At 48.7% G+C, this 15,161-nt stretch overlaps 5 protein-coding genes across 5 annotated transcripts, besides 5 other annotated features; 2 read left to right on the top strand and 3 right to left on the bottom strand.

Moving 5' to 3' along the window:
• Positions 1 to 1,929: 1,929 nt before the first annotated feature.
• Positions 1,930 to 1,951: a microsatellite.
• A 552-nt stretch (positions 1,952 to 2,503) lies between these two features.
• Positions 2,504 to 2,540: a microsatellite.
• Positions 2,541 to 2,609: 69 nt separating this feature from the next.
• Positions 2,610 to 5,010, top strand: FPSE_06925 (uncharacterized protein; the record flags this gene model as incomplete). The annotated part of the gene is made up of 4 exons (XM_009260043.1): positions 2,610 to 3,254; positions 3,344 to 3,430; positions 3,524 to 3,587; positions 3,788 to 5,010. The coding sequence occupies 4 exons, from the start codon at positions 2,610 to 2,612 to the stop codon at positions 5,008 to 5,010; spliced, it is 2,019 nt and encodes a 672-aa protein (XP_009258318.1).
• Positions 2,799 to 2,818: a microsatellite.
• Positions 5,011 to 6,644: 1,634 nt separating the features above from the next.
• On the top strand, positions 6,645 to 8,824 carry FPSE_06924 (uncharacterized protein; the record flags this gene model as incomplete). The annotated part of the gene is made up of 5 exons (XM_009260042.1): positions 6,645 to 6,661; positions 6,717 to 6,755; positions 7,487 to 8,538; positions 8,599 to 8,722; positions 8,776 to 8,824. 5 exons carry the CDS (start codon positions 6,645 to 6,647, stop codon positions 8,822 to 8,824), a joined length of 1,281 nt encoding a protein of 426 aa, XP_009258317.1.
• Positions 7,238 to 7,259: a microsatellite.
• Positions 7,293 to 7,314: a microsatellite.
• A 277-nt stretch (positions 8,825 to 9,101) lies between the features above and the next one.
• Positions 9,102 to 9,950, bottom strand: FPSE_06923 (uncharacterized protein; the record flags this gene model as incomplete). Its single annotated transcript, XM_009260041.1, has 2 exons — positions 9,102 to 9,812; positions 9,861 to 9,950. 2 exons carry the CDS (start codon positions 9,948 to 9,950, stop codon positions 9,102 to 9,104), a joined length of 801 nt encoding a protein of 266 aa, XP_009258316.1.
• A 2,265-nt stretch (positions 9,951 to 12,215) lies between these two features.
• FPSE_06922 (uncharacterized protein) lies at positions 12,216 to 12,924 on the bottom strand (the record flags this gene model as incomplete). The annotated part of the gene is made up of 3 exons (XM_009260040.1): positions 12,216 to 12,753; positions 12,800 to 12,834; positions 12,883 to 12,924. 3 exons carry the CDS (start codon positions 12,922 to 12,924, stop codon positions 12,216 to 12,218), a joined length of 615 nt encoding a protein of 204 aa, XP_009258315.1.
• A 525-nt stretch (positions 12,925 to 13,449) lies between these two features.
• On the bottom strand, positions 13,450 to 14,977 carry FPSE_06921 (uncharacterized protein; the record flags this gene model as incomplete). The annotated part of the gene is made up of 3 exons (XM_009260039.1): positions 13,450 to 13,480; positions 13,529 to 14,501; positions 14,551 to 14,977. The coding sequence occupies 3 exons, from the start codon at positions 14,975 to 14,977 to the stop codon at positions 13,450 to 13,452; spliced, it is 1,431 nt and encodes a 476-aa protein (XP_009258314.1).
• Between the last annotated feature and the right edge of the window lie 184 nt (positions 14,978 to 15,161).

Here is a 15,161-nt window from a genome sequence, read left to right as displayed (position 1 = left end):
GGTACAAACACAATCTACACTGTAACTAACGGTAATAATCGTATCACTGCCCGCGGCAACAGAAAGGATACAGACAAAACTCGCTAAGTGACGGAATGATGCTACCTTGAATGTGGTTCCCGGGGAACAACGGGTTTAATTGTCCAGCGTCTTGGCGTTGCTTTTAGATGTGTTTTGGATATTCCCCACTTGAGTTAGTGATGGACGGGAAAACCCCATTGTGAACGATTCGATCGCTGTACTAGAGAGATGTGATTCATGCTAACTTGGCAGACTAATGTATAGAGGAGAGGTGATGGGTGATATAGTGTTGGTGAACCAATGGCATTGTCAGTAAAAAGCGGCAGATTATTTTTACCATGGATAGGTACGGGATGGGTTACATTGCAATAGACAGACTCTATGCATTAATTAATTGACAATACATCAACTAGGTACTCAAAACTCTTTTCCAGAATTATGCAATCCATCAACACTCCTATCTAGGCGAGTACAACACGGGTCATCTCGAGTCTTGGGATCTTCGTTCCTGGCCGTATCAACTTACAGCTGGTCTATCTTACGCGATCTTTAGTTCAAATCCTTCACTCTTTATTACCGCCGTAATTACCTCTAGCCGACCGACTAACTTTTTACTATCTACACTATCGTTTCTTGCCGTGTGCTTTGTCTAGATATATTAGCCTCTTTGCTTACTCTGCGAATCGATCTTGATGCTCTACCTCCACCACGTTAGCCGCCTTTTCTCATTAAAGATGTTTTTTCCCTCTCGCGGCACAAGCGTCAGCTAAATCCTTCCGTGCCGCAGGTAGTAAAGTATCATCATCATCGATGTAATCGAGACAGGTTCAACGGGAGATCGTCATGGAAAGAAGTAACAAAAACTTCATCAACCCGTTTAATGAACCCAATCCTTGTTTTTGTCTACTGCTCATCTCTTTGTGGAGTACGATCCACTCTATAAGCGATCATCACATCGCATCACGTCTTGTCTGCTCTGCTCCATCACGCCTAACGTTACCTGGCCAAAAAAAAGATGCCAAGCTGAGCGTGCCTGCCATGAGGTGGGATGGAGATGGGGACGGTACCTTGTTTTGTCTAGACCCAGGAGGAGTAGACTAGGAGTCGAGAACATGGCACCTCTTTTTTTTTTCTGTGCCTCGGGTCTAGAAGATGCAGATGCTAATGCTGACAGTTGAGCTAATTGTTGGTCTTGGGTTTTGTCTGTATTATTAGCTCAAGCTTCCTTTCGTCAGTCAATCAATCAATCAAGCTCAGAAATACATACATACTTGCATACCAGATTAAACCACCCCTCTGTTGGTAGGTACTCTGTGTCACCTCCTCTGGCCTGTCCTACATGCACGAAACCATCTCTCGTGTCACCACACACTCTCTCTCCCTCATGCCGTAGCTAACCCATCCAATCCGTGTCTGCTTGACTGAAAAGACGGAGCTTCGAGATAGTCTTTTCCCGTCCTGCATTTGCCAGGTTGCATTGGGCAAGATTGACTTCCCGGGGATTTCTTTTTTAGCGTTGTCCATGCTTTCTTTTTCTTGCTGTCAATCGTTCGATAATCATCCATGTTTGCAAGCCACGATACAACACTCTGTCATTGCTTGTCTCGGGTTCTCTTCCTCCCATCATTTAAACCTGTGCCGCAACTTTGAGTAGAGTGTAGTAAAAAACAGCCCCGCCCGCGGGTCCCTTTTCCAATTCCCCCTCACTCCGCCCCTCTTGGGTCCTGTGAATCTTTCTAGGTCGCTACAGTACCAAGGGCCAAGGGTACAGCTTCCGTTTAGTTGTAAGCTCAGACTGAGACTCTCTCTCGCCTAACAAATCCACGCCCGCAAGATAATACACTCGTCCATTGATCCCCGACGCTAGAATTACCCGCGGGGCCACACCCGCTGTCTTTTTGATCGCAGAGTCCAGTCCAGTCCAGTCCAGCCTATGAGTCCAGTTCAAACCACCCCTGCCAGCTGGACCATAGAAACCCCTGCTCTCCAATCCCTGCAGTGAACCACCCCCCTCCCCCCGGGGCCCCATTGGGGAGCGTTTGGGTTTACCTGAACGGCCACCGGCCAGCACCCGAAGAGAGAAAGAGAAAAAGAGGAGGGGGAGTGAAGTCGGTGTCCGTCTAGGTTCAGGTTCTTGATCCACCACAGAGCGTCGTGACAGGGCACTACAGCAGTGAGATAGCAGTATCAGACGGGTGGCTCGTCCGCCGTTGCCTGCCCTGAGCACCTAAAAGCGCCATGCTCCCCATCCTCTTGTCATTGGGGTTGTGTGTCTCATCTTCCAATCCCATTCTCTTTATTTTCTTGCAAGCAATACCTTACTTAGTACCTACTATCTACTGCGTGTGACTTGTGAGAGAGAAATAAAGAGAGTGAATAGACCAAAGTGATAGGCAACCTACCTACCCATCCCCAGTAAGAAGAGGGACCTGACCATCCATCCCACCATTCAATCCATTCATTGCCATTGCCTTGATTTCTCACTGCTACTACTACTACTACTACTACGACTCTACTACCTACCATTCATTACCTGTTATTACCCTTTACTCCTCCACGTCTACTTCGTCATCCTCTTTCCTCGAGGCATGTTTCAGCCTCAACCCACGCCTTTTGCCTCCTCCAGCTTCGCGTCGTATGGCCTAGCTTCCAACTTGGACTTTGGCTTTCCCGTGTCCGCTGGAGGTGGAGGTGCTAACACTGCTGCGACCACCACAACCAACGCTACTACTACGGCCACTTCCACCGCTGGATACTACAACCCTTCAGCGCCCTCACAGCAGCAGCAGCAGCAGCAACTTGCCCAGTCGCATTCACAGCTGCAATCGCAATCGCAATCTCACACTCATCAACCACAACAACAATTACCTTTGCACCACCAACACCAGAACCAACACCAACACCAACATCCGCCCCAGCCGCATCTTGTTCACCACCAGCATATTTCCCCTCGACAACGACAACTTTCCACCTCAGCCGCACCTTCCGCCTCATCGCCCTACTCCAACTCTGCCTCTGCCTCTGCTTCTGTTTCTACGCCTTCGCAAACCTCAAACTCAAACCCTTCTTCCTCACCAAGCTTAGCGCAACTTCAGAACCACACAAGACTACACCAACACCAACACCGCCACCAGCAATACCCAACCCAGGTGGTGCTCAAGATGGAGGATCAAGGCCAGCACGGCATGGCCGCCCAGCAGGATGCTGCTCGTCACTATCAGCCTGTTCTCGAGGTAAATCGCGACTCTCGCTATTCTAAGTGGCAGCTGTTCATCACCCTGCGCGTCATTTTGTGTTTCGTCGCTGACCTCTTTTTATCTAGGGCCTCAAAGTTGGGAACAAAATCCTCAGCGATGCCATTACCAACGAGTACGCAAAGGCCGACCCTGTTTACGTTGAAAAGACAATCGTACGTTGATCCAAAACACGCCTCATGGTTGCTTTTTCTTTTGCTTTTGCCGTTGCTTTTTCTGTCCTGATTTCTAACGTCGCATGATCCCAGGCCCTCCCCCAGACCTACTCTCACTATCGCCCTATTATGGGCGACGGCAACTGTGGTTGGAGAGGTAAGTCAGCCAACTCCCCGCTTCTTGTTCAACATTGCTCTGCCGCTTTGAAACATGTCCTGCCACCAATGCGATGCTTGCTTGCTTGCCAATTTTTTTCTTCTGCCCGCCTGCATTGCATTGTCGCCCATGTCATGTCATGTCTTGTCTCGGCAGCCCTTGTGACATGTAGAACTTGCGCTAACCTTTGGATCCAATAGCAATTGGCTTCAGCTATGTCGAGAAGCTCATTGAGTCGGGCGACCAGGCCAAGGTCGAGGGCGAGGTCGCCCGTCTCATGAGTATGAATCCTTTGCTGACCACCGTGGGGAACTACCCATACTGGGAAGAAATGGCAGACGAGGTGTTGGATCTTTTGAGAGAAGTCGCCCAGAATGTCTCCTCCAACCCCCAGTACGCCCATCAGTTGAACCAGGACAAGTGGAACGAGCCCGGGACTTCGGACAGCATGATTTACTACCTTCGTCTCCTCGTCGGAACATTTATCAAGAACGATCCTGCTACTTACGAACCCTTTCTGACCGACGGTGTGGCGGGTTACTGTGCTCAGCAGATCGATATCCCTAACCGTGAGATTGACGAGATCAGTCTCTCCGCCCTCGTCCAGATCCTACTCAAACCCGTCGGCTTTGTCCTCGAGGTTGCCATGCTCGACCGCAGCCTAGGCAGTGAAGTGAACCATTTTCGCTGGCCCCAAGAAGCTAACGGGCAGAACGAGGCCGACTTGGGCCCCATTATCTACTTACTCTACCGACCCGGCCACTACGACATTCTGTACAAGTTGATGACCACACAGGTGCTTCGAGTTAGCGGTTTTACGCACAACACCAACATCACGACCGATCAAGCCAATCTTGGTCAATACACGACCATGAACTTTGATGCCTTGTCCATCATCCCAGGCTTCAGCAGTTCTGCTGGTATGGGGGGTCTCGCACAGTTTGCACCACCTCCACCTTCTAGTGCCGCAGAGTCCTTCTCGCCCATACAGCAAAGCCCCTGGATATCGTCCTTCCCCGAGCCTTTGCCTGCGCCGGCACCGCGAGCAGCACCCCCTCCGCTACCAGCCATCATGGCGAGTCCTCAACCTCCTACACCACCCGCTTCGATATCCGGCAGCTCTGCGATAGCACCTAGTCCAGCCATGATTGCTCCCTCTGGACCTCCAAACTCTCTCCCTCTGCGAACTGCTGCTTCTAGTTATCATATCCGATTCAGCCCGGTTCAATTGGAGTACGACGAGGGCAAAAACAGCTTTCCAGATTCGACATTCCAGGTGACGACCAATACGTTTAAGAACAGTATTTGGAACCGAGCGCATTACTGCAACCCCAATTTCCACCCCGAAGAATGGAATCCCGACGATGACCATGCGGAGGGTAGAGGCGGAGGTAAACGCAGAGTGAAGAAGGAGATGTCCTAACGACACCACTTGACTACATGTTCGCACGATACACGACCCCTTGACGCGATACCTTGGGAGATGGCGTCGGCTTTATTAGAAGCTGACAGCCCGGATACGACTGGACGACAGCCTTTTTTTTTCTCTGTTTCTTTTCTCTCAAATCACAACATTTAGACTGGAAGTTCAGTCGAAAAACCAGCCGAGCTGCAAAGGGTACAGCACATGGCTACGTGTGCTTGCATAGCTGGGGGATTGCTGAAGAACCGGACTGTATCATTCATATGGCGATTGGCAGGCTAGCGATGCTTGACAATGGTCTTTTCATTTCATTTTTTGCATCGGTAATGGATCAGGCATAATGGCGGCGAGTCTATTTTGCACACTTTTTTTGTTTTTGTTTCTTGGTTGGGATGGTCGGGGAAGTGAGTACACGGTGAAACAAATGAGAGGTGGTCAATGACGGGATACCACGACTTCTTCTTCTTCTTTTCACAGGGAAACGAGAAGGGGTTTATTTTGGATTTTTTGATAATATGGGACCAGTATTGCATGGGAAATGGAACGGCGGCGATTGTGGGCTCAAAAAGAGCCAAGTTTCAAGAATACAAAGCGAGAGGCACATGTTTCAAGCAGAAAGGATGCCCAAACTCTTTTGTCCAAGGCTATTATGCTATGTTACTGAATTGGTAGACATTTGAGGGATGTTGATGGGTGTCTCAATTTGTTTGGCCTTGTTCAGTTGCGTCATAGCATCGGCGTTGTTGTCTGTCAGCTTTTTCTATCTGTTCCATTTTTTACTGTGTGTGTCTATTATTTTAGGACTTTTTAGTGTGGAATAGCATCAATACTTGGTCTCGTGTTAATGTCATCGGCCAATGGTTCTCAATGTCAGCCAAGGGTTCATCTATTCGACATGTACTGGTGTCAATATTAACCAAGGATTCGATTTGACTGTTCTTGTGTCAATACCAGCCAAGGCTTATACTGTCTCGGGAGAGTGTAGCTTCATGCATGCCATTTATCGTAAAAGACATGACAGATCATGTTCAACACAAGTTTTCCAATCCATGCTCCTTCGCGCCGTTCCGCTGCGCGCTGCGCCGCATGTCGACATGGGTACATAGGTAGTTTCTTTTGTGTGTGATGAAGGATTGTGATGTGATTATGCATGACATGACTACCAAGACAGTGAGGTATGTCTTGCTTGCTTTACTCTATTCGGAGGGAAAATGGGATTTAGTACTGATATGTTCCTAGTGTGAATAATAGGACACATATTAGTTTAGAAGTGTCTTGTTTGATGTGAAGCGAGTGCGAAGAGAAAGGGAAAAAAAGGGTCTAGGTCTAGAACAAAAACGCTTTCAAACAAGGGGGCCACGAGGGAAAAAGAGGTTTCCACACCGGGGAACAAGGGTTTAGTTACTCACTGGGCGGACTATTTATTTAGTGACGTGACGTGACATGGAACATGGGAGGAGTTCAAGTTACAGCAGCGCGGAGATCCGCTAAATTGCGCGAGATTACAATGTTGGTTCATCAAGAGGAGGGTTATGTTGGTTGGATAAGGAGGTTTATGTTTGTTAACAGATATAGAGAGACAGAGAGACAGAGAAGTGATGGGAACAGGGTGGAAAAGAGAGAGAGGCCTTGACATGGGTCAGGGTCCAGGGTTTGTTAATTCGAGATAGTTTCCGGAGTAGTACCTAATTAACAGATTGATGTAGTATTTTGCAATTGAGAAAAGGGCTCGCTTGGAAATTGATGTGAGTGTCTCAGCTCTGATGTATATGTCCATCTTTACTCTATACGATCATATCATGTTTTTGCTTTTGATCATATCATGTTCTTTTTTTTTTTTCTACACTTGATTCGGAAGTGATAGTCGAGGAATTAGGGCCGTCGTTTTAGTGTATTTGGAGAGAGACATCAGATGAAGCTTGTTTAGCTTGACAGATACATAGTACGTCGAAGCTTGCGGAGAAAGCCATAGTCAAAGTATCTGGAAGCATTTTAGTTTCCATTCTTGAATACGAATGCATACCTACCTACAGAGTACTAGGGTAACTAAGTTTTGTGCCGTGATGCTGTCCAGCGTCCCATCACCAACCAAACAGGTATGGAGTAGATAACAAACACCCCTGGACCTTGATCTTCCCCTACTCCTACTGTACCATCTTAGCCTCCTCCACTTTGTTTCTTTGCTGTAACTTTACCATCCCATCCAAATTCTGTAAATTAATAATTCCGTCGTCGTCGTCGTCGTCGTCTCTTTTCTCCTTCTCAATCTCCTCCTTTTTTAATTCTTTTCTTTTCTTTTCTTTTTTACTTTTGTCTGGTTTCTTATGACTATGGATGTTTCTCTTGGTCGTTGTCGTCAATAATTAATTAACGCCCCTCTTCAATCCCGAATAATCACTCTCTTCCATATCGAAACGATCGACTTCTCTTCTTCATGTATATATTCATACAAACATAACTACCTACATATCTACAGCTTCTGTCCAAATCTCCACTGCCACGAGACTCGCCTGTTGGTCCATGTCCGTTCGCCGGCGCCCCCTTGTCGATCTTTCGTTCCAATCCAAGCGAGATACGAACGATACTCGAAATACAATAACAACAACTGCTCTCCCACCATCTACGACCTCAATCAACTAGCGGCAGACGATATGGCGAAACAAAACGATACCATCAAGCGGCTCCCCGTTGACAATGTCTCTCAGGACGACCAGACCTCAGAGTCAGACTTTAGCGACACAACATCCAACTACTCGACGATATCAGAAGAAGCTCTTCCCCTGATCTACGAGTACGGTCACACATACCACGGCACCGGCCAGCTGCTCATTCCCAACGACGCCTCCGAAGCCCACCGCCTAGCCGTCCAGCACGAGCTCTACCAATTATGTCTCGACGGCGGCCTCGTTGATGCCAAACTACCCCTCGACCAGTACACCCCCCAAGACCCCTTCGAGATCCTAGACGTGGGCGCGGGCAGCGGCGTCTGGGCCTGCGACATGGCAAAGCGGTATCCCCAGGTCAACATCCTCGGCATCGATCTCAGCAGCGCCCTGCTCCCCGAAGACGTGCCCCCCAACGTGACGTTTGAGATCGCCGACGCTACGGACCCTTGGCCCGCACGCACCTACGATTTTATCCACATGCGCAGTCTTGCCGGCGCCGGCGTGCGCGATTGGGATTCCTTGCTTGCTGAAGCATACGAGCACCTCAAGCCGGGGGGTCAATTGGAGGTTACAGAGATTCGGCCGCACTTTTTCGACGTCGATCCTGAACAAGCAGATCTGCCCTGCGAGGATAGAAAGCCCGAGATCGGCGCGGCGTGTATAGAGTACGAGAGGATCTTTGTGGAGATGTGCGACAAGTTTGGCATTGATTGCGATCCTATACCGAGAGTTCCAGGACGATTGTCAGGACTGGGCGCAGAGGTTATTTGCGAGAGAGTGGATTGGCTGCCGATACAGAATTGGGGAAGTGATCCCGTTACCCAACAGAAGCGCAAAGCGTTGGCCGAGATGGTAGAGTGCGGTATGTGTGACAGACAAGCTAAAACGAGAATAAGAATAAGCGCTAATACGAAAGAACCAGGAATAGAGAATTGGACATTGAGATTATTCGGGCTGGGAGGTTGGGAAGAGAAAGCTACAAGAGCTTTACTCGATCGTGTCGTGGGCGAGATGCAAGATCCCACGCTACGCAGTTTGGCCAAAGTGTGAGTTATCAGTCAATCTGGCTTTTGGGTCTTTTGACTAACATGTTTGTTAGAACATTTGTCTCGGCTCGAAAAGGGATGGGTAATGGGAAGCATATATAATACAGACAGAGATGCATACACCGGAGTTTCAGGATGATTAACGGCGTTGATGCCAGAGAGGAGACTTGGGATAAATACATGGGAAACGGGACTACTATACATAATTTTGGGTGGGATATTATCAAGGATGGCAAGATGGAGTCGATGTGTGAACATGGTAGAGTAACCGCTGAGCGGATACAGAGTTTAGATACCCCCCGTTTCTTGATGTCTGTTCTATAATACATTGCAGCCTGCACTATATCATGATTCACTCAGATATCTACACATGACAAACTCAGGACAGCTTCCCATCATCCTTCAACCCCCTCCAAAGCGCCAACGCAGCCAAACACTTTGCATCCCTCGCCCCCTCCCTCCACGCCTCACCCATCGGCACAACTTTCAACGTGATCTTCTCCCCATGCTCCCTCAACCCCGTAAGTCTACCACTCCACTCCTGAATCTTGTCTCTCGGCAGACGCTTCTCGTAGCTGAAGATGGTAATATGCTCATCACACCCTCCCGCGCTAGGAAACATGGCCTGCGCAAGTCCCTCCTCATTTTTGTCCATCCCAGCAAGTTCACTCAAATTAGTCAATTCATCCTCATGGATCGTAACACCTAGTTCCTCCTGTATCTCCTGCGCAGCCGCACCTTTAAAACTCCCCGCGTCATCCACCATTCCCGCTGGAAGCTCGACAAAACTTAGACTCCCTGCTGGAACGCGCGGTTGAACTGTTAGGACGACGTAGCGCTCTTCTGGTGCGTCGTCGGGGATGAGCATGAATAGCATCGCTACGCTAGGTCCGCGGAGGAGTGCAGCTGCGGGAAGCGTTTCGCCTGCGGAGTTGGAAACGGTGGCTGTGAGTTTTACAAAGCCGAGACGTTTGCCGAAGAGATCGAAGGATTGGATTGTTACCGAGCGCAGAGCGTAGGGGTCTTTGTGGAAGGGGTGAGAAGGTGTGGATTGGAGACGAAGGGAGGATGTCAGTGTGTCGACCCAGTTCTGGGAGTAAGTTAGTATTTGATTTAATGGGGGGATAGAGGGTTGTACGTTGAATGGTTTGAAGGAACTTAGTTGTTCTTCTGAGAGGTCGGAGGGGAGGATGAGTGGGATGTTTTGGCTTTTGAGTGAGGTTGTCATGGTGCGTGGGGGGATGAGACAGGTTGCTGTGAGTAAAAAGCGTGGGTTTTTGCAGATGTTGGCGAGGCGCATTCTTTTACTGTTGTAGAGAAGGAGTTTGGAGATGGGAGTTGAAAGGTGAGGGAGTGAGAGGATGTTTGTGAGACAGTGTTTGGAGATGACGTAAAGGAAGGCCTGGGAAACCCAGCACTATCAAAAGCGACAGGGTACGATAGTTCAATTAAGCATAATTTACGCAGTAACCGATTTATTCATTGGAATTATAGATAACAAGTAAAAAAGATATCCCTGAGTTCAGGATTTGAACCTGGGTCCTCCACCCCCCGAAGGGCAAGCAGGTTCAACACCTACCCGTTCTCAATGGATGTGTTACCACTACACCAACTCGGGCTCTTGAGGTATTGAAAGTTTCAACTTAAGTATCTTTTATCGTGGGCAGAGGTAACTTCAAAAAAGAAGATTCCCAAGTTCAGGAGTCGAACCTGAGTCTTCCGCCCCAAAGGGACCTGTAGGTTCAGCACGGCTCCCCCACAAGCTGCCACTGGACATGCTAACCACTGCACCAACTCGGGTAGACTTTTGTTGAGTGAAAAGTCTGAATTGTTTGGTTAAGTATCCTTGGCGTAACTTTACTTCTAGGACACAGAAAATGCAGAGCTGTGATGCGACATGTGTATAACAAAAACAAGAGGCGAAGAAAAGAAGAAACACAGCCGCAGAGAGAGTGAAAGATGCAAGGTGGAAAAGAGAAATGGGAGGAGGGGAAAAAAGATGAGGGGCAGAGGCACTAAACAAGGGCTGGTAATGACAGGGTGGGGTAGTAATTATGGAATGGATCTCATAATACAACCCCATACCAAGTTCAGGATTTAAACCTGAGTCTTCCGCCCCCGAAGGGACTTAATAGGTTCAGCATTGCAGGCTCCTCCATAAGCAGCCATTAGATATACTAAACCACTGCACCAACTCGGGCTTTTATTACAAGAGGGGAGATATTGAAAAGTTTCAGTTTACTCAAACCTGTCCTATGGTTACAGAGATAAATTCATCTGGATATGCTAAACCACTACAGAGTATACTAACTCGGGTTATGAGCTCTTGTTGTATAGCAGCTCTGAACTTTTGACTTAAGTACCCTTCAGCTCAACTAGAACCCCAGAACACATAAAGCGCAGAGCTGCAATACAATGTCCGCACTTGCAATCAGTGGGCAGGCGATTGCTCCCTTGTGGCTATTGATACACCATGGCCTAGCGTGTGTCTATTGGATTCTCTCGTAGCATGCATAGCGCAGTATGCCATCCTGCGAGCAAACCTTCCAGTGCAAAGTTCTTGTCGAGGAACCCTTGAATTACCAATTACCAAGTCGATCTCAATTCTCCTACGAACAGCAAAAGAGACAGAAGGGACAAAAATTAATGGGGCAGCCAGGATTTGAACCTGGGTCCTTTCGAGGTGCAGGCTCGACGTCATGACCAACTAGACCACTGCCCCATCTGTTATTGTTGAGGCAGAGGCCGACTATTCATTATTGCATAGCACAAGCAGGTGTCAAGGTAGGCGTGGTGTTGAGGTTCGTGGTTGAGGAAGGTACGGTTGTGATGTCGGATCTCATTGGCTGTGCTCATGTGACCTTGCACGTGTGGCTCAGCCTTGTGGCGCATACCCAAATCCATACTGTAGATTGTTATGCCTGAACTCAATTGTGTCAGCAGAATTGCAAGGCATTATGGGCAAGGCTGGAAGTAGGCGATAAACTGATTAGAATGCCAGGTAATTGACTACATTGAAAGTCAATCCATCTGGGTTCTGTGCAGAAACATCGTACTTGGAGGGGGAAAACGCGATCTGGAAGAAGGAAGAAAAGCTGGGTAGAGACAGAGCACAGGATAAAAGCAGAAGAGAGAAAACAGAAGAGAAAAACGAGAAACCAGGGTGAGGGGGGGGCGCGCTGAAAAAGGGTTTTGATATTAATCATGAACATGGGTGGAGTACATTAAAACCCTCATAGTGCTATACCTATTAGAGTGTGTGATACAAACACGTAGGTTTTGGACGTCCCCATAGTAAGTACAAGGATAGTCCAATCATGGTAATGTGCTTGTGCTTCCTTTTCATGAGCTGGTTGTTCTTTGTCATGAGTTTGCTCGTTCCATGGTAAAGGAATACTTGGGGTCGATCAAACCTCAGTGAACCAGCTCATCTGAACCAAGATCTCGGAAGCCAACCCTCGGTAGATTCCTCTTCTTCCCATCCATAGCATTTCTAAAGCTTGAACCTCTGAGCAAGAAGAATCCCCTCTGCAATAGTCGCAACCCTCGCATCAATAACATGCCCCTGCGCCTCCAACCTCTCACACTCCTTCCATAAATCCGATAACTCAACCGTAAACGTCTCAATAAACTCCCCCGGCTCCAAATTCGGCTTCGGATTCTTATTTTCCTCGAGAGTCATATCAATACTGACATGCACCATTTTTAAATTCGTGTTACAGAAGCCAGGATCGTTGAACATGATGGGCGAGGTTTCGGTAGCGACGCCAACGTAGCCTGTTTCTTCGCGGAGTTCGCGTACGGCGCATTCTTCAGCTGTTTCGCCTTCGTCGATTAATCCGGCGGGGACTTCGATGACGACTTTGTTTACCGGGGGGCGGAATTGTTTCTGGAGGACGATTTTAGGGCTGTGGGAGTGGGCGAGAATGGCGACGATGCCGACGCCGTCTATGAGGGCGTCTTTGGGACGGGTGAGACGCTCGGCGGATTCCCATGTTCGCTGGACGCCTGTTTGATCGGTGTATGTGATTCTTGAGATGTTAGTCTGGTATAAGAGCGGATGGAGGGTGGTGGTACTTTTTAAGACCGACCCAGCGAGCATCTTCGTTGGACTAAGTTTGTTAGCGATGGTTCTTGATTGATGCAGAATGGCTCCTTACTAGAGGCTCGCTTGCAGTATTTTCTGCAATGTAGACAGACATTTTGGTAGCTTGTCCTTTGTGATGTTTTGTTGAACTTTCTTGGGGATTTCTTGTCTTTTAGTAGGTAGTCATGATAAGTCGATTGCTATTGCCGCCGAAGTCGGTGGAGAGCAAGGTCACGAGCTACCCTGGGGCGACAGGTTCATGTTCACAAACTTGTATCGCCTCAATCGTGAGATGAATCAGTGTTACAAAAGACTCTGAATCGTGCAATAATTACAGAAAATACTTAGCATCATGCTGTGTTTGTCTTGTCTCATTACCTCTTCCAGGGCGTGCCATTCATGGTCATTCGGATCAATAGGTCAGAGTAAGACGGAGCAACACGCAATCATCGCAACACACTCACTCAAAACACATACTACGCCAACTCAATTACGAAAGCAAATACAAGGTATATTCGTTCAGATGACTCTATCGTGAATCTCATTCCACTTCGTTTGCATATACAAATGCCCACAAGTACGCCCTGTGTACCCGTACGTCAAAACATTAACTAACAAACATAAACTCCAATGACCCAAATCAAACAGTTTCAATGTATCGCTTCATTTCCCTGCAAACGGTTAGCTGTGTATCAACAGTCAAGAACTTGTGTACGTACCAATCAGTAACTGCCTCGTCATACAGACGAACTTCATGTTCTCTTGTTCCACCAAAGTGCTCCACGAAATCATCCCCAAACACCTCACGCGCAATACTATCCTTTGCCATGAACCGCGCTGTAGCCTCCTTCAGACTCTTGGCCAATCTCTCGCCCTGGTCAGCGTCACCACCGACGTCCTGGCCCATGGCGAGCGGGGGAGTAGGAATCTCTAGCTTCTTCTCTACACCGCGCCAGCCGCAACCTAAGATCGCGGAGAGGACGAGATGGGGGTTTGTGTCTGCGCCGGGAACGCGGACTTCGAATCGCGTCGCTGAGGGCTTGGGACAGATAAGACGGATGGAGGCGGCGCGGTGCTCGAGACCCCATGAGACAGTAACGGGGGCCCAGAAGTTCTCGACCAGACGCTTGTAGGAGTTGATTGTGGGTGCGAGAATGGGCATGATGTCTGGGAGACCGACAAGAATACCAGCGAGGAAGTGTCGGCCCATGTCGGAAAGATTGGCAATGTCTCTCCACTTGGGGTTCTCATCCTTTGTCTCGCGCGCAAAGAGATTCTTGCCCTCCTTGTCCACGATGGAAACGTGCATATGTCCACTGTTTCCAGGAAGACCCTGCTTGGGCTTCGCCATGAAGCAGGGTGTGATGCCGTACTTTGTGCTGACGCTCTTGACGACGTATTTGAACAGCGCAGCGCGGTCGGCCATTTGAGCAATCTCGCCAAACTCGAGAGCGGCTTCGAAGACACCTGGTCCGGACTCGGTGTGCCAGCCCTCAATATTACAAGAAAACTTGGCGCATGTATTGAAGACGTCGTAGTAGTAATCTTGGTTGTGCACCGGTCGGGTGAGAGAGTAGCCAAACATGCCTTCTGTTAGAGCGGGGAGCTGGTGAGGAGGGTTGTCTTGGAGGTAGGCGGCGGGAGAGGATGATGAAGGATCGGGGGTCTTGAATTGGTAGAATTCATATTCGGCTGGGCTTTGTTAGAGAAGAAGTGAGGGAAAGATTCAAGGGGAACATACCACCGGCCATAGCACCGTAACCATGCTCCTTGAGTTTGGCGAGTTGTGTCTTGACCAATCCACGGGGACAAGCGCAAATGGGCTTTTGCGTATCAGGATCAAGGAAATCCACCAAAAACAGAGGCACATTGTCCTCCCAGGGAATGCGCCTAAAGGTAGAAAGGTCTGGTATCGCTAGAAGATCATGGTAACCGTTCTCGGCATTTGAGATCTTGAGCTCGCGGACATATGTGCGGTCGTGCATGTCCCAGCCAAAGATGACAGAGCAGAAACCGAAGCCGGCTTCTGCGATGGACAGGAATTTTTTCTTGGAGACGAGCTTTCCGCGAAGGATGCCGTCGACGTCGACGCCTGCGAGTTTGACCATGTTGTCATTCTCGAGGACTTGGGCGAGATTGTCGACGGTGACGGTTTGTGAGGAAGCCATTTTGGTAGTATGTGAGAGAAAGTTACCCAAGCTCGAGGGGACAAAAGGGAGTAGATATGAGTGGTTATGTAAGGGAGAGAGTATGACGAGTTGATGTCGCTAGATGATGATATGTAACGAGACAAGAGGAGAAAGATGTTCAAGAGCCCGTTAAGAATGCGCGGTAAAATACAAGACTCGTGAT

Source organism: Fusarium pseudograminearum, chromosome 1, assembly GCF_000303195.2.
Source record: "Fusarium pseudograminearum CS3096 chromosome 1, whole genome shotgun sequence".
NCBI classification, from domain to species: Eukaryota; Fungi; Ascomycota; class Sordariomycetes; order Hypocreales; family Nectriaceae; genus Fusarium; species Fusarium pseudograminearum.
Note: the sequence above shows the minus strand (reverse complement) of the source record. Positions and strands in the feature narration are given on the sequence as shown.